The sequence below is a fragment of the Cornus florida genome, unplaced genomic scaffold (assembly GCF_030987335.1).
Source record: "Cornus florida cultivar Cherokee Brave unplaced genomic scaffold, ASM3098733v1 CherokeeBrave_3.0.0_Hap2_Chr03, whole genome shotgun sequence".
NCBI classification, from domain to species: domain Eukaryota; kingdom Viridiplantae; phylum Streptophyta; class Magnoliopsida; order Cornales; family Cornaceae; genus Cornus; species Cornus florida.
Window position 1 is genome coordinate 73086937 of NW_026775573.1, and position 18780 is coordinate 73105716.

The 18780-nt window shown below is 37.7% G+C and overlaps 1 protein-coding gene across 2 annotated transcripts; it reads left to right on the forward strand.

The window, feature by feature from the left end:
- The first annotated feature begins 1948 nt into the window (after nucleotides 1–1948).
- LOC132300774 (E3 ubiquitin-protein ligase UPL3-like) lies at nucleotides 1949–18158 on the forward strand. Of its 2 annotated transcripts, XR_009480563.1 has the most exons (18): nucleotides 1949–3435; nucleotides 3655–3765; nucleotides 3870–3986; nucleotides 4081–4251; nucleotides 4335–4496; nucleotides 5094–5342; nucleotides 5430–5551; nucleotides 5643–7059; nucleotides 10552–10647; nucleotides 11080–12660; nucleotides 12827–13051; nucleotides 13169–13273; nucleotides 16531–16611; nucleotides 16708–16776; nucleotides 16885–17013; nucleotides 17121–17243; nucleotides 17577–17770; nucleotides 17855–18158. XR_009480563.1 is itself a non-coding variant. In XM_059798008.1 (17 exons), exons 1-17 carry the CDS (start codon nucleotides 2527–2529, stop codon nucleotides 17640–17642), a joined length of 5733 nt encoding a protein of 1910 aa, XP_059653991.1. In that variant the 5' UTR covers nucleotides 1949–2526; the 3' UTR covers nucleotides 17643–18158. The 2 variants fall into 2 exon arrangements, 1 of the variants encoding a protein (XP_059653991.1); XM_059798008.1 differs by having other exon boundaries at nucleotides 17577–18158.
- Nucleotides 18159–18780: the final 622 nt, after the last annotated feature.

Sequence of the window (18780 nt, forward strand, 5' to 3'; positions counted from 1 at the left end):
GTGTTGGCATGTCCATATCATGTCGTATCTGTGTCTCGATTGTGTCAATATTCATACTACATAGATGTGTATCAATCAATAACAAGGTGTGCAATCAATAACAAGGTAAGGTATGCGCAAAACCTCCATTTTCCACACGCTAAATTCTAAAAATGTCAAGCTGATATTTTTTTAAACAGGTACATTGATATTGCATTAGTTTTATGAGCAATGTCAACTTCAGTTTTTCTATCCCTTTCCAACTGCCCCTTTATAATTCTTCTTGTAAACTAATAATGGACTTATTGGTAGAAAATATGATCACACAAATAAAATTAAATTATCTATATACACTATTCTATTGGTAGTTAAAAAGCAACTTGGGTTTTAATTGGATTGTTTGAAATTTGAATTTAGCTTGTCTTGGTTGGTCTTTTTTTTTAGATTTTTTTTCTACATGTCAATTAAACAGATTGAGTTTGTCATTTTTTTTTTTTTTTTTTTTTTTTTTTTTATGTCAAAAACTATTAATCAAAAAGATTTTTTTTTTGAAAAAAATAATTAATTTTTATAAGAGAACCCAAGCTCATGTGAGGTGGTCTTGGTTTAATATAATCAAATATTGTTTGGTTTTTTAAAAACTCTATTTTTTTCTTTTCTTTTCATTGGCAACTCTATTTTAAAAAACACATAATATAAATTCTCAAAAACAGATACATTTCGTTATAATCAAATTAATATAAACAAGTGAAAGTAAAAGAAAGTGAAATGAATGTAGAAAATTTAATTTTCTTTATTTGATTACATAAAATTTTTTAGGCTATGTTTGATTGCATGCAATTGATTATTCAATTCCAATTTCAATGCTGTGTTTGGTAGGAAGGAAGAAAATTGAATGGAAGAGAAAAAATAAGAGATAAATAAGACATTCCTGGGAAAGCAATTGTGTCATTTCATTTTTTTTGTTTGATTGGATGGAAATAATTTTTTCGCTTATGTTAATATGGAGGGATAAAAATTTGTGAAAGAAGAAAGATAACTCATTTATCATATTTTCTTTTCTCTATGTAAGATCTCAAGGGTTACAGATATATATGTAAGATCCAGATCTCAACCAAACAAGGGTTACAAAGGTTAGGTTTCAAGGCAAGCGTGGGGATTATTTGTTATATAATTGCCTTATTAGTAAAAGAAATGATTCAGAAGAAAAAATACACAGTTTACATAAAGAACCATACAATGCCATAAAGCATTTTTTAAGAATATATTTAGAACGAAAAAAACTCCACATTCACACGTAGTTCGAAAAACAGTATTTATATATGTATATATAAATAACGCAATGATAATGTTCAAATACGTAATAACAAACAAAAGAATTTGGTAGGTTCTTCTCTTTTCTTTCATTCAAGCGAACAAAAGGAGTAAGTTCATAATCTCTTCTCTAGGGATGTCTTATCCTTCCATTCTTCTCTCCCTTCCATCCAATTTTCTTCTTTTATAACGAACGGAGCATAAGAAAATTTGTCTACTAAAATGGTTTTCAAAAAAAAAAAAAAAAAAAAAAAAAAATTCTGTATGTTTTTAAAGATCTTTTTTTGAAAAATTAAGTAGTTATAGAAAATAAATTTTCGGTAAAAATATACCTTTTTTTTTTTTTTGTAAGAATTTATTTTTTTATTTGTTTTCTTGCTATTTCCTTATACATTGCAGAACCAAAAATGGTTAATAAAAATTCCAAAAATTGATTGAACCCGAACCTCTACCTGAAATCGTATAACTTTCCTTTGATAGAACAAAAAGGGCTTTGGGAATCCAAACAAAGATGTCGTGTGAACCCAGGAAAAAAAGTACTCCTACTAAAACCGGTCCGAACGCAAACCAATCAAAACAGATTCAACTTGGAATCTTTTTAGAGTCTACAGACTCTACATGGCCCTCTCATAAATTTTCTAAAAAAAAAAGGAAGCATATTATATATATATATAAATCGTATATAATAATAGTAACATAGTTCTACAAGACTGATTATAACGGAGTAGTATTCACCGCCATGGAAGCTTAGACAGTATACATACTCCTTCGTATATAGGATTTTAGAGAGAGAAAAATCGACCGCTAAGCTACATCATCATTATAAGAGAGCACCATCAACAATTAACACTTGCCTCTTCCTCCTTTCAACAGTTATTCTCTTCTCTCTCTAAAAAACTATATATATATACATGTATATGTATCTATCTATAGACGTGTATGCCCAAGCAACGTAACCTATCATTCCCTAATTCTTCCCGAATCTAGATTGGATTTTGCGTTTGGTAGAGAAATCTGTTCGGATTATAGGGTTTCTGATTGGAGATTTTGGGGATTGGAGAGCTGATTCGAGAAAGATTCGATCTTTTTCGTTTGTGGGAAGCGATTGAATTCGAATATTATTAATTTATTTTTTTTAGGGTTTGGAGATGATGAGAGTTTGTGAATCGGGAAGCGTTTGATCGCCGTTTATCGGCGAGGCGATTCGGGGTTTTGAGGGGGCTGGGTTTTTGTATGGAAACTCGGAGCCGGAAGCGGGCGGAGGCCACCTCGTCAGCGCCTTCTTCTTCTTCGTCTGGTCCAACCACCCGTTCCACCAAGCGAGCTCGTCTTTCCGCCACCGCCACTGCCGCCGCAGCTGCTTCTTCGTCTTCAGTTCCCACCACTAACCCCGTCGTCGTTTCATCAATCTCGACTCGTTCACGAACTACTCGGTCCCAAGACTCTCTGGCTTCTTCCACTCCCATGGATTCCACCAACGAATCGTCTGGCTCTGCTGCCCGGCGTGAGCCCGGTGGCCGACGTGGAAAGAATCAGGGTTCAGATAAGGATAACTCGGATAAAGGAAAGGAAAAGGAGCATGAAGTTAGGGTTAGGGATAGAGAGAGGGAAACCGAGAGGAGCTTAGGGTTGAACATAGACGGTGGTGGTGGGTTAGACGACGATGATAATGACAGTGAGGGCGGTGTTGGGATTTTGCATCAGAATTTGACCTCTGCAAGTAGTGCACTTCAAGGGCTCCTTCGCAAATTGGGAGCAGGATTGGATGATTTGCTTCCATCATCGGCTATGGGATCTGCCTCGTCATCGCATCAGAGCGGCCGTCTCAAGAAGATATTATCTGGGTTGCGAGCAGATGGCGAGGAGGGGCGGCAAGTTGAGGCATTGACACAGCTTTGTGAAATGCTATCGATTGGAACTGAGGATTCCCTCAGTACATTCTCTGTGGACTCTTTTGTTCCTGTGCTCGTGGGGCTGCTTAACCATGAGAGCAATCCTGATATCATGCTCCTTGCTGCCAGGGCGCTGACCCATCTGTGTGACGTGCTACCGTCATCGTGCGCTGCAGTTGTGCATTATGGTGCTGTTTCCTGTTTTGTTGCTCGGCTGCTCACAATTGAGTACATGGACTTGGCTGAACAGGTGATCTTGTGAATGATTTTGTGAAAAGAACAATTTTAAATGAAAACAGAAGTCAATATTTAAGTTTGAATAGTTAATTTCTTATAAATTAGAGAACTGCATTTGTTAGATAGATATTAACATGTTATCACCATTCTTTGTGTCGAATTCACTGCAATTGGCAAACTTTATTGTTTCAAAGTTTCTCTTTTTGATAACTAAGCTTATTTTAATGGACAGTCACTGCAAGCTTTAAAGAAGATATCTCAGGAGCACCCAACAGCTTGTTTGAGAGCTGGCGCACTTATGGCAGTACTTTCGTATCTTGATTTCTTCTCCACAGGAGTTCAGGTAACTTAAATAGTGAAAATTTCAACTTCCTGTGATAATGTGTTACCATAGGAGAAACCTGTTTTACTTTGTGAAACCCTACTGAGTCATGGTGTCTTTCTCAGCGAGTAGCATTGTCTACTGCTGCAAATATGTGCAAGAAACTCCCTTCAGATGCATCTGATTTTGTGATGGAAGCTGTTCCTTTGTTGACAAACCTTCTTCAGTACCACGATGCGAAGGTGTGGTCACCATTTTGTAGTTTCAAGCTTGACGTTAGCAAATACCTTTTTTGTCTTTGTTTCTTATTTTCTGTGTACTGCTTTGTGTTTGTAGGTGTTAGAGCATGCGTCTGTTTGCTTGACTAGAATTGCTGAGGCATTTGCATCATCTCCAGATAAGCTGGATGAACTTTGCAATCATGGACTAATTACACAAGCTGCCTCACTTGTTTCCACCAGTAGTTCTGGAGGTGGTCAGGCATCTCTTAGTACACCAACATACACGGTAGATTCCATTCTTATTTCGCTTCTCCATTAAAATGTCATTTGTATTTGGAGGCTCCAGTTCTAACTTTAAAAGGCATTCAGGGCTTAATCAGGCTGCTTTCAACATGTGCAAGTGGTTCACCTCTAGGAGCCAAAACTTTGTTACTCCTTGGGATCAGTGGCATTCTTAAAGATATACTATCAGGTTCTGGCCTTGTTGCAAGCATATCTGTTTCCCCGGCCTTAAGTAGACCGCCAGAGCAGGTACTTGCTGCATCTTCTTTTTCTTTTCATATGCGGTTTTGTGGGTACTCTCATACTCTTGTGTTTACCAGAGATTTTTACCTTTCTGCAATTTGATCTATACTGTGAGGCATGAATGCGGAATTTCGAATGGTTGAATCTCATGGAACCATTGGAATCAGAAGAGAATATCTCAAGGTGGAATACTGGCCCACCTTTAAGGGTCATCTTTGTGTTACTCACTACATGCAGTTGTTAGCACAAGGAAACAGAGAGCTTGTTTTTGTGTTAATTCTCCAAGTTGGTCTATCATCTATCGGTTAATAATTACTTGTTAGATAGCTGCATGTTATTTTGGTCAGTGGATGGTGGATGAGAAAGAAAAAGAGATGTTTCATGGTTGTGTATGATTGTGCTAGTTATTTTCCATCGTGTTAATTTTTTATTGGTATCTTATTTTTCTAATATGCAATTTCACTTCCCTCGGGTTATTTATTTTTGTTTCAAGTGTTTTGCATTTTGTTTTTCTTTAACATGCTATTAATTAGCTTATGATTTTGGAACCAATCTGCTTCATATGGATATTTATAAGCTTCTGGTTATCATTTCACTGGTTAGATATTTGAGATCGTGAATCTTGCAAATGAGCTTCTTCCCCCACTTCCTCAAGGAATCATCTCTCTTCCAGCCAGCACTAATTTGTTTGTTAAAGGATCTTTGTCAAAGAAGTCTACTGTCAGTAGTTCTGGCAAACAAGAAGATACAAATGGAGGTGTGCCTGAGGTTTCAACTCGTGAGAAACTATTAAATGATCAACCAGAACTTTTGCAGCAATTTGGAATGGACATTCTTCCAGTTCTGATTCAGGTCAGTTTTCCAGAGAACTTGGTTACCACCTAGATGCTACTTGCTACATTTAGTAAGCAGTAATGACTTGTTTTTTCCCCCAAGCAGATATATGGATCCAGCGTGAATGGTCCTGTTCGCCACAAATGTCTCTTAGTTATTGGAAAATTGATGTACTTCAGCTCTGCAGATATGATCCAGTCTTTAAATAGCGTGACAAACATATCGAGGTATGACCATGTCTATAATGTTTGTCTATTTAATATTCTTTTCCACTTGTCTGTTTAAATACTTATGTAGAATACATTATTTGGTTCCTAGTTTCTTAGCTGGGGTTTTAGCATGGAAGGATCCACAAGTTTTGATTCCTGCTCTTCAGATAGCCGAGATTCTAATGGAAAAGCTTCCTGGGACTTTCTCAAAGATGTTTGTGAGAGAAGGTGTTGTTCATGCTGTAGATGCACTTATAGGAACTGGGTCCTCTAGCACTGCTCCTTCCCAACCATCTTCAAATGAGAAGGATAATGATTCTATACCTGGAACATCATCACGTTCTAGGCGTTATCGACGACGTGGTGCTAACTCAAACCCAGATGTAAGTTCAACTGAAGATTCAAAAAGCTCGGTTCCGAATGTTGGTTCACCTCCTTCAGTAGAAATTCCAACCGTCAATTCTAGTCTTCGGATGGCAGTCAGTTCATGTGCCAAAGTTTTTAAAGATAAATACTTCCCTTCGGATAGTGGGACCAGTGAAGTTGGAGTTACAGATGATCTTCTACATTTAAAGAATCTTTGCATGAAGCTGAATGCTGGCATTGATGATCAAAAGACTAAATCAAAGGGAAAGTCCAAAGCCACTGGAATTTTTGCCGATATTTCTGGTAGTAAAGAGGAGAATTTGGTCGGGGTAATATCTGAGATGCTAGCAGAGCTTAGCAAAGGGGATGGTGTGTCCACTTTTGAGTTTATTGGTAGTGGAGTTATTAATGCTTTACTGAACTATTTTTCATGTGGATGCTTCTCGAAGGAAAGAATTTCAGATGCTAACCTGCCCAAGCTTCGACAACAAGCAATCAGAAGATACAAGTCATTTGTTGCAGTCTCCCTCCCTTCGAGTGTTGATGAAGGGAACCTGGCTCCTATGAGTGTGTTAGTTCACAAGCTTCAAAGTGCCTTGTCCTCCTTAGAGCGCTTTCCAGTGGTGCTGAGCCATTCTTCTAGGTCATCTAGTGGAAATGCACGCCTATCTTCTGGTCTAAGTGCATTGTCCCAGCCATTTAAGTTGCGTCTTTGTCGAGCACAGGAAGATAAATCTCTCCGTGATTATTCTTCAAATGTTGTACTAATTGATCCATTAGCAAGTTTAGCAGCTGTGGAAGACTTTCTTTGGCCTCGAGTTCAACGAAGTGAGTCTGGACAGAAACCCTCATCATCGGTGGGGAACTCTGAGTCTGGTACAACACCTGGAGCTGGTGCTTCATCACCATCTTCTTCTACTCCTGCTTCCACCACTCGTCGCCCTTCTACTAGATCCAGATCGTCTGTTAATATAGGAGACACAGCAAAAAAGGAGTTGTCTGAAGAAAAAGACACAAATTTGTCGAAGGGAAAGGGTAAAGCTGTCTTGAAGCCTGCTCAAGAGGCAAGAGGACCACAAACTAGAAATGCTGCCCATAGAAGATCAGCTTTGAATAAAGATGCACAAATGAAGCCAGTAAATGGGGACTCTAGTTCTGAGGTATGCTCTATATGCAATTCAATATGGTATGCCTTTTTTGTAGTTTAAAACAGAGTGAAATGTTGATTTCATTGTGCAATAGTTAGTCCACACTTGTAAATGGCTTTTGGATGCTGGCCATTATAAGTGTACTGCTCTGCTTATCTTGGTTCAGTTGAAAATGCTGCTTAGTCACATTGTCGTTCTGATTGCTATTACCAGTAGCTAGGTCTAGGTTCCAATGGAAAGAAGTGACACTTGAAGTATGACACCCTACTTGTGTCTTTCTAGTGTATTGGTTAACTTTCTGTAGACTTAGCCCAGCCCACCACAAATCCTCTGATTGAAATGGAACTTTTTCTCACTTTTTCTCCACTCCCGGAATTTCAGTAGACGTGATACTGGTTATGCAAACAGACTCAACATTTCACTTGCGGGAACAGAAAGAGCGTTCAGGCATATTGGAAAAAGCCTTTCAGGTACAAGAAATGAAGGAGCACTACTGCACTTCCCTAAGGTTTCTTCCCCATTTTTGCTAGTTGATTTAGTTGATATATTGCAATGGGGACACCAAGAGGTCTAGAAAGGGAACACAAATGAAGTATTGTTGAGTTTTAGTTGGCTGCCCTTATTATTTTAAATTTTTGGTTCTTCCGGTGGGGGGATTTTCTGCAAGTTGTAGGAAGAGTTCTTATATATTGTTTGGTTTCATTTTTCTCTTATGATCCTTTCGATAAGCTGAAGTGTGGAAGCTAGGGAGGGGAAGTAAAGGATATGGGATGGATGAATAGGTTTACATTGTTTGGTTGGATATAAAGGAGGATGGAGGGGAGATGTAAAGGAGACAGGACGGAAGCGCTTCCTATACTGGTGCATGCTAAAAGGGAGGCTATTTCGAGAGAGGTGTAGCGTAATACCTAGTTGGATTTCCGTACGTGAAACTGACCTTGAGAGGGGTTAATACATCTTATTTGCTTATTGTCCAGTTTGTACTTTTAATAAATAGTAACTACAACTGCACCAACAAAGCAGAACTAAAAGTAAACATAGAAACACAAAATTTCATGTGGAAAACTCAAATGGGGAAAACCACGGGATACTGATACAGAGCTCAGCAATCGACAATATAGAAGAAAGAGTACAGTGTTACCATGCTAATCTAGATTCTATCCCTACAATTCCTAGCTAGTTGTTTTAACATTGTATATAGACCAGCCCTCTATTTGCACTCATCAATGCAATGGCTCCTCACAATCTTCTTTTTCTTCAACGGTGATGCTAAAACATGGATTCATTACAACTAGTTATCTAGAAACCTTAGGAGAACCTTATCATTTAGGAGAACCTTATCATAACACAAACCACATACTCAATATCTCAAATTAGACTAAAAAAATGACTTGTTTGCATTGGGGATCAGAAAATATTAAGCTCTCTCTGAGTGCTTGCTTGCCTATGCGAATCTATGTTGTATGCATATTTGTAACTTATGTTGTATATAAAAAATAATATATGAGAATTTATTTAAGAGCATAAAATCATATGCTACTCTAAAAGAGTTTAAAACCAATTTGGATAATTTTAGACAAGTTAGAAACCAAGTAGAAATACTTTTATATTTTAGAAACCTTGCCTTTGCAATTTGCCAAATTGTGTAGTGGCTCTTCAATTCGAGTACTGGTGTTGATGCAAAATGTTAGAGAGGAGCAGAAGAGAGAAGAGGATATATGTGGGGAAGAAAATCTCTGTATTCTCTGGAAACAGTCTCTGTAATCTTTGTATCCACTCAATGCTACATCAAATGGGAACCACACAATCAAACTCTTTTTTTTTCTTCTTCCGTAAGCATAATCAAACCCTACTACCAAAAATAGAACCCTAAAAAACGAAGAAAAACAACATAAAATAAATCCTAAAATCATCATCTGCGCCTTTGTCTATAATAAGTATGTAGACCACGCAGCTCATCAAGATCTCTATATCAATTCTGCCTGGCTGAGAACTCTCTCCTCCGGAGAGTAAAGTTCGTGATACTACTCCAACAAGTCTAGGTACATGCTGTGAAACTCCTCCTTAGTGATCAACTTCTCATCTGCATCTGGATGACCCCTCCAACGGGCAAGGTATCGCTGATAACCACCCTAACGAGAAGCAATTATTTAAGGGTCAAGGACATCTGCAATCTGAACCGTACTTTTCAGCTGAAATGGTGAAAGAACTGGTGTTAATGAAAATGTGACTCCACCTGTGGGTGTACCTGCTGAAAAAGTAGAGAGGGTCAAAGGTGCTTCTGTAAGGAAACAAGTCTTCCACATTGAGAACTGACGGCGAGTAAGTAAAATATGCATTAGATCCTAACTCACGAATGATACAAAATGGTCTATTAGTTTGGGCATGCAAAATCTTAGAGGAGTTTTTAAGGTAACGTTTTGGGCATATAATCTTAAGCGTAATCTTTCATTGAATTCCTGATTCTTACGGTTAGCAGTTCGAACAATTTTATGATTTTTATTACTTAAAGCAAATTTTCGTCTTATATCGACATGAATATCATGGATGTGCTGGGCAAAGGATGCCATTCAGTGGGCTCAGAAGGACATGATTCAGGTGGTAAAGGAGTAAGGTCAACTGGATGGCGAGAGGAAAAAAACTTAGACAATCTCAAAAGAACTCTGACCAGCATAGCTGAGTCCCGCTGCCACCTTTATGCCATCACCAGCACCATCACTCTCTGCAGTCAGCTTTTCTGCTCTCTCTTTTGGGAACAAAAATCTCTCTAGAAAAACAAAAATTTCTTGCACCATCGAGTATCCAAAAATGACTCCCATCTCTCTTTACTCTTATTAATAGAATACAGTTGTTAGCAAATTATATTATCTTTCTGTCGCTGTCTTTGTCTCTGAAACAATCTTCCCCAATCCACCCCTCCCCCCTTACCAGCTCTCTCTGTACGCTCTAGGTTACCATCATGCATCATAAACCACAACCAAATCACTGTTTCTACTTTCTACAATATCAAGTATTTATTAGGAAACAAATCAAACTTTAAATGTGTGGTTTGAATGCTTTATTTTAAACCCAGAAATTGTATTGGGACCGACAGGACCTCCTTCCCACTTGTTCCATATTTCTTGAAAATTGCTCCATGGCACTGGCTGTGCAAAAACCTGTGGGACCTTTGCTTTTCTAGTTCCATCTTAGGTGGAAAATTTGTATTACCATTTTCCTTCCTAAGGAAAATGAAATCTACATGTTCTCAGTCAATTAAATGAAAGTAAAATAATGAAAATATTTTAGAACCATTCAGTTAGCGATGAAGAGTAGCTACAGAACTTCAGCTGGGGCAGAGAAAGTAGATAAAGCTCTTAGATTTTTGCAAAGGAAAATACAATTTTCTAATAAGAAAATCATAGAGATCCTGCTTGTATTCTCTTATTATAATTCTGACCTTATGAGTTATTTTATAATAATAACGGTTTTTTTTTTTTTTTTTTTTTTTTTTGTGCTATATAGGATGAGGAGTTGGATATATCTCCTGTTGAAATTGATGATGCGTTGGTGATCGAAGATGACGATATCTCAGATGACGATGAAGATGACCATGATGATGTATGTTACTGATTATTTATCTATTTATTTTTCTTATTGCATTCTTCCTTATTTCTTACAGGAGTTGTTTTTTTGCAATCATAGTCATCTGTTACTTGTTATGTTTTCCAATCTAGATTTTTTGGAAAGCATTATTTGCATCTGAACTGGATGATATATCTAAAATCAGGATCCATAAAGATGTAGTTCGTGTGGCAGTGTAACAGTGTTACATTGTGTTATCCAACCATTCTGTATGTGTCATGGGAGGGAATGACAAATGGAGAGAGGGATTTGCTTGAATCATGTTGGCATGGCTGACCGATCCTGTTTATGGACTAACTAGTCAGATAATTATGATCAAGGAGATGGAATTCTTTCTAAAATGAGTGGCTGCATCTTTCTGCTTGCTATTTCAGTTTTGTGATGGATTTCTTGTTTGTCATTTTTCAGGTGCTAAGAGATGATTCTCTTCCAGTTTGCATGTCAGACAAAGTACACGACGTTAAACTGGGTGACTCAGCTGATGATAATCCTGTTGGTCCTGCAACAAGTGATAGCCAGACCAATCCAGCTTCTGGTTCTAGTAGTAGAGCAGCCACGCTTAGGGGCTCGGATTCTACAGAATTTAGGAGTGGGAATTCTTTCGGTTCAAGAGGTGCAATGTCATTTGCCGCTGCTGCCATGGCTGGGCTTGCATCTGCAAATGGTAGGGGCATAAGGGGAGGCAGAGACCGGCAAGGGCGCCCTCTGGTTGGTTCTAATGATCCTCCTAGACTAAAATTTTCTGCAGGTGGGAAGCAGCTTAACAGGCACTTGACTATCTATCAGGCCATTCAACGTCAGCTTGTGTTGGATGACGATGATGATGAGAGGTATACTGGAAGTGATTTTGTTCCTAGTGATGGAAGCAGGTTGTGGAGTGATATTTACACCATTACGTACCAAAGGGCAGACACCCCAAGTGATAGGACCTCTGTTGGGGCTTTAAATTCTACTACCCCATCTAAATCTACAAAAGTTGGGTCTACATCGAATTCCAATTCTGACTCCTCATTGCATCGAATGTCACTTCTCGATAGCATTTTGCAAGGGGAACTTCCTTGTGATCTGGAAAGATGTAATCCTACTTACAATATATTGGCATTATTGCGTGTATTAGAGGGTCTGAATCAGCTCGCACCTCGTTTAAGAGTCCAGGCAGTGACTGACATTTTTTCCAAAGGGAAGATTTCGAATCTAGATGAGCTGAGTGCTACTGGTATCAAGGTTCCTTCTGAGGATTTTATCAATAGTAAGCTCACTCCAAAATTGGCCCGACAAATCCAGGATGCCCTTGCCCTTTGTAGTGGTAGTCTTCCTTCATGGTGTTATCAGTTGACAAAAGCATGTCCATTCTTGTTTCCTTTCGAGACAAGGCGTCAGTACTTCTATTCTACTGCTTTTGGGTTGTCTCGTGCATTGTATCGCCTTCAACAGCAGCAGGGTGCTGATGGTCACGGATCAGCCAATGAGAGAGAGGTGAGAGTTGGGAGGTTACAGCGCCAGAAAGTCCGTGTGTCCCGAAATCGCATTCTGGATTCTGCTGCAAAAGTCATGGAGATGTACTCAAGCCAAAAGGCTGTTCTTGAAGTAGAATATTTTGGTGAAGTTGGCACTGGATTGGGTCCTACCTTGGAATTTTACACTCTTTTAAGTCATGACTTGCAAAAAGTTGGACTGGGAATGTGGAGGTCAAATTTTTCATCAAATGAACCTCCAATGGAAGCTGATGGAGATAAACAGAAGAATAGGAAAACCAATAATGTCACTGGTTTGGATACTGCTGTGGGTGATAGAGATCTTGTCCATGCTCCTCTTGGGTTGTTTCCTCGTCCTTGGCCTCCAAATGCTGATGCTTCTGGTGGTAGCCAATTTTCAAAGGTTATTGAATATTTTCGGTTGGTTGGGCGTGTGATGGCCAAAGCGCTTCAAGATGGGCGACTCTTGGACTTGCCACTTTCAACAGCATTGTACAAGCTTGTGCTTGGTCATGTAGGTTTCTTGATTAATTGTTTACTTAGGAATTGAAATGTTACACCTTTATATATAGAGGCGCCCCCAAACCAACCCCCCCCCCCCCCCCTCCCCGATTTTTTTGTTGTTGTTGTTGTAGTATTGATATGTTTGATTACATGGAGTCTTCTCTAATGCAATGCAGGAGCTAGATTTACATGACATCTTTTCCTTTGATGCCGAATTCGGGAAGACGTTGCAAGAATTGCAAGCCCTTGTTTGCCGGAAACAATACCTAGAATCTATGGATGGTCATAGTTGTGATGGAATTGCTGATTTATGTTTTCGTGGGGCTCCAATTGAAGATCTCTGTTTGGATTTTACCCTTCCTGGTTATCCAGATTACATTTTGAAACCAGGCGATGATAATGTACTTGACATATCCTTTGAATGTGTCTTTATATTTTGCACTCAAATATTTTTTTCGTTGCTTTTATTGTCATCAATAGTATTTTTTGAGAAACAAATTTTCTTGTTGAAATTGCAGGTGGATATTAATAACTTGGAGGAATACATTTCTCTGGTTGTTGATGCTACTGTCAAGACAGGGATTACACGGCAAATGGAAGCATTTAGAGCCGGATTTAATCAGGTTTGGAACTTCCCATGGTCTTCATTAAATTTCATATATTTTTTAAGAATTGAATGCCTTTGTCATTTTTTATTTTTTTTATTGTATTTTAATTCTTATGTTACTGATTAGCATATGATATATCATTGCACATTTTACAGTAACTAACGCTGTTTTATGTACCTATCCCTTGAATGTTGGACTCAACGATGTTCAGGCGAGTTTGAGCTTGGCTCAGGATCATATACATCTCATGGTTCAATATATATATATATATATATACACACTGTGTAAACTACAAAAAAAAAAAAAAAGGTACTTAACTATCAGTGTTTTGCAAATGACCCCCTCAACTTTTGAAAATGTGCAAATCGGGTCAGTAATGTCATGTTGCCTCGACTAATTAATTCTCATTACCAATTTGACCTCCTTTTATCTAAATAGAGAAATTTAAAAACTAATATGTGTGAAATTCTAAATACACACATAAGAAAGTAACAAACTACAGATGCAATTCATTGTTTTCATCCTCCCTTTCCTTCTCTCTCTAATCGCTCTCAATCCCACACCAGACACCACCTCCCATAATCAGGTTTGGAACTTCCCGTGGTCTTCATTAAAATTTCATATATTATTTAAGAATTGAATGCCTTTGTCATTTTTTATTTATTGTATTTTAATTCTTATGTTTTGATTAGCATATGATATATCATTGCACATTTTACAATAACTAATGCTGTTTTATGCACCTATTCCTTGAATGTTGGACTCAACGATGTTCAGGCAAGTTTGAGCTTGGCTCAGGATCATTTACATCTCATAGTTCAATATATATATCTTTACTCTCTGTAAATTACAAAAAAAAGAAGTCCTTAACTAGCAGTGTTTTGCAAATGACCCTTCAACTTTTGAAAATGTGCAAATCGGGTCAATAATGTCATGTTGCCTTGACTGATTAATTCTCATTGCCAATTTGACCTCCTTTTATCTAAATAGAGAATTAAAAAACTAATGTGTGAAATTCTATATACACACATAAGAAAGTAACAAACTACAGATGCAATTCATCGTCTTCAATTCATCCTCCCTTTCCTTCTCTCTCTAATCTCTCTCAATCCCACACCACCTCCCATCAGATTTTCATCCCTCCTTGCACTATACCTGCCACCGCCACCTTCTGTCTATTCACAAACATTGTCAAGATTTTTTTTTTCCTAGTTAACATAGTCAACATTTCAGTGAATGCTCCACATTGATCAGCTGCATGCCCATCCTACCAAAATTTATTATGCTGAACATCTGGTGAATCTTAATTTCTGGAACAAAATCCTTTCTTTCAACCCCCACCCACCAATTCACCAAATTGGAGTCGGCACAATACATGGGTCAGTTTTGATTATTTTAGCCATGAAAATAACATGGATTGGTTGCTTTGGTGAGTGATATATTAGAAAAATATGACGTGTAATGCTTATAGATATAAGCCGGTGTTAATGGGTGGGATGGTGGTTTTGTGCTGTCACCATATCCTGCAACCACCATTGTAAGCATTTTTCCACTTTCACTCTGACCAAATTAATAGCCCTCGGAACACATATATGAACAATTCATTCTTGTATATGTGAGAGAGAAGTGGGTTTATTCTGTAGAAAGGGTTTAGTTTTAATGAGAGAATAGAGTGGAAGTGTTGAGGTGGGTTTTTCCCTCTACAATCCAAATACTGGGTATGCATGCATACACACCCATTATACACACATGTCAATACGTGGCGGAGAACGGTGGTGATGGTGGATTGTGAGGTGGTCAATTATGAAGAGAAAAGAAAAAGATGAAGAAAATGGCAGTTTTGAGGTATCAGACTTTTCAGATTGATTATCAAGGGTAAATTTGATTTTTTACTTTCTGGTTGAGAATGGGAAGCGGATCAGGTCTCATAATATTAAATATCATAAACGGGCCAAGGGTATTGTTTTCTTCCAAAGGAGTGTAAATTTCATAATTGAAAATATTATAAGTTATGTTTTTTTTTCCCCCTTAATGGCACACTAAAAGGGGTTATTTGAAAACATTATGAATAATACTTCAAGGGGTTATATGTCAAAAAATTAGTTTAGGGGTTTTTTCTGCAAAAAGGAAGATGTTTAAGGGGGGGCTTGATGCAATTTACCGTATATATCTGTAACTATGTGAGACTGTGGGAGAGAGATGAGAGAAAGGGAGGGGGGAGGAGGCGGCAGTCTGCATAATGGTAACAGAGAGGGACGTTCTTTTGTCTATGCTTAGGGTTGCAAATTTGTGGGTTTTTTTTTTTTTTTTTTTTCAATGTAGTAATGTCTTAAATCTTCTTGGGCAAGGGTATGGGCCTTAATGTGAACGATCGTAGGCTTTTGGACAAAACATGTTTGTTATAATTTTATAAATAACCTACCTTGGGCTCTTAGATTTATGTATGTAATTATCTATACCATAAAACGGGCAGGACTAAAACTTATATGAGGCCTTATACGAGCTCATTGATGAGCCTAAAGAGCCGAGCTCGGTATTCTGAAGCCTCGGCTTGTGAACAATGTTGGACAGACTTAATTATCAAAAAAAAAAAAAAAAAAAAAAAAAAAAAACGATGTTGGACTGGCTTGGGCATTTGTACCGAGTGCAAGTGTTTTGTCCGAGTGCTGGGACATATGGATTTATCTTCAAATGATCCAAAACTTGGATACAGGCACTTGGCACTTCTTGCACATGTAAAAATACAGCATGTTACATAATAGTGTAATATAATGGTGTTATATTCTTGCATAGTATACTGTTTAGATAAATTGAAAATGATGAGAAAGGCTAATTCCATATATATCTCATAAGTAGGAAACTTTATTTGTTATCATTTTTTTTTTTTTTTTTTTGTTCCTTCATCACATTTAGAGGATCCACATTGTATCACGTGGACAATGTTTGTAGGGAAATAGGAGAGTCCATGTAGCATAATTTTGAAAAAGACCTGAACTCTGTTAATGTTCTTTAACAATTATTTGGTTAAAAGTCTTCAAAACTTTACCCTTCTTCAAATTATCTTTTTCACAAGTACTTGCACCCGCTTTTATGAGGCACCGATACTAGCAAAGTCCTATATTCTATATTTCTAATATTAGGGTATGAACATCAACACCTAGACATGCACCCAAGTCTGACACTGACACTAGAGTCCATGTACCATAGCTTCTGGACATGCTTGTTTGGTGCTATTTGTGAGTACCAATAAACTCGTTTTCTGTACCTATCAGGTGTTTGACATCTTGACCCTACAAATATTTTCTCCGCATGAGTTGGACTATTTGCTTTGTGGCCGTAGAGAATTATGGGAGGTAATATTTTCTTGTGTATGTTCTTGTGACAACTCCCATTTAAACTTCTGTTTCTTACATTAACATGGTTAAATATTAAATTCTTCTTTTATGCAGGCAGAGACACTTGTAGATCACATCAAATTTGATCATGGATACACTGCCAAGAGCCCTGCAATTCTTAATGTATTTTCTCTTCCCACCCAAAAATCTGATTCCAGTTTTATGGCTTCATAATAGCTTTTTTGTTAGTTTCACACCATCCTAATGTTACCTTTTTTCTGTCGTCTTCAGTTACTTGAGATTATGGGTGAATTCACCCCGGAGCAGCAACGAGCTTTTTGTCAATTTGTTACTGGTGCACCTCGGCTTCCGCCTGGTGGTCTGGCAGTGCTGAATCCAAAGTTGACTATTGTTAGAAAGGTATAATACATAATGCAAATGTCGTCAAGGGCCTCCATTTATTCTTCAATTAATTTTAGTGCACATGTAGATTTTTATTCCGTTTTTACTTGAATCTCTTGGTACAGCATTCTTCAAGCACTGGTAACACAATGTCGAATGGGATTGGATCATCAGAATCTGCGGATGATGACTTGCCTAGTGTGATGACATGTGCCAATTACCTGAAACTTCCTCCCTACTCCACCAAGGTACAGCTTTTTGGTACTCTTAAAAGTTTTTTTTTTTTTTTTTTTGATGATTTTTAATTTTTTTTAATCCTCCCAAATAACACACCCACCCACCCTTTTGGTATTCTTAAAAGTTCCTTCTTTTTTTTTTTGATGATTTTTAATTTTTTTTTTAATCCTCCCAAATAACGCACCCACCCACCCACCCACTTGCTCCTACTGGGATTTGAATCAGTAGGGTACAACCTTTGGTATGTTATTCTTTGTTATAGTGAGAAAATATGAAACTGGAAATTATTTTTTAATGGAAATTATTTTCTGATTTCTTTTTTATTTGATTTGTTGGCTGAACAGGAAATTATGTTCAAGAAACTACTCTATGCAATCAGCGAAGGGCAGGGATCTTTTGATTTATCATGATTCTTCAAACTGACTAGTTGAGCTGTGCTTTCGGGGTCTTTTCTTAACTGAGCTGATTTTAGTTAGCATCTATTCTGCTCAATAATGGCTTCCTTTTTTCGGCCTACCCAAATAGCGGCACTCTTGAGGTCAGTTTCTCTATATTCATGGAGGATGTATGGTTGAATTATGTTATCGGGACGAATAAGATCAGCGGGTTTATTTGGGTCCAGGTTGACCGATTTGTCGCCTGTTCAGAGAAGCTTCTGTTGTGGAAGGAATTTGTGGAGCTCTTTTCTTCTGCTGCAAGTGTTTGTAAATAAATAGGAAATTGTCATATTTATCTTTTCTTTCAACTTATTGGCTGGTGGAGAGTTTTATACATGTATGGGCATGTATTTTTTGCCCTTACTCTTTTTTCCATTCTAAATTTAGTGATCTTTGCTGCTAACAAAATTTTTCTTTTTTCAGAACAATAAAAATTAGTGTAAAAAGGAAAAAATCTTGAGATTTATTATTATTATTATTTTTTACTTATGGTGGTTTCATTCAAGATTTTCATTTGACAAATTGATTGTGATGCTGTAAGATTGGATTAGTAAATATATTTATGAAAGGAAAAAGAATATGGATATTAATCGATCACTTGGGCCACGCTGAGAATCAACAACCCGTTGACTACTCCTTTAGCAAATGTATCATCTCTCTATCAACTCTCCATATACGTGGTGAAACAGCCAGACGAACTTCATGACTTTAAAAAATAATAGTTAGACCCGAGTGCAATAAACACTTCGAACTACGGGTGCCCGATATCTTGATTTGCGCCGTTTTTCGAGAGTCGATGGTTGCTGGGATGCCGGAGTTGGGTTTGTTTGTCTGCTCCTTTATGGAGCTTTTTGATGTTTTGTGTTGGGAGTGGATCTGATGCATTTGCGTCTTTTGCCGACGCACGTTGTCTCTGGTGCCTACGCTGGTGTGTTTGGTTCTTTTGCCGGTGGTTTTTTTTTTCTTTTGTTGTGGTGGTTTTCCTTCTATAACTGTTACTTTTTTTTGGCTTGTCAAGACTATTGATCTTGACTATAAGAGGTGTTTGTTAGTTTGGGATGGTATTTTATGTGTTTTTTATCTTCTGTATCTGCCCGATGATCTTGTTGTA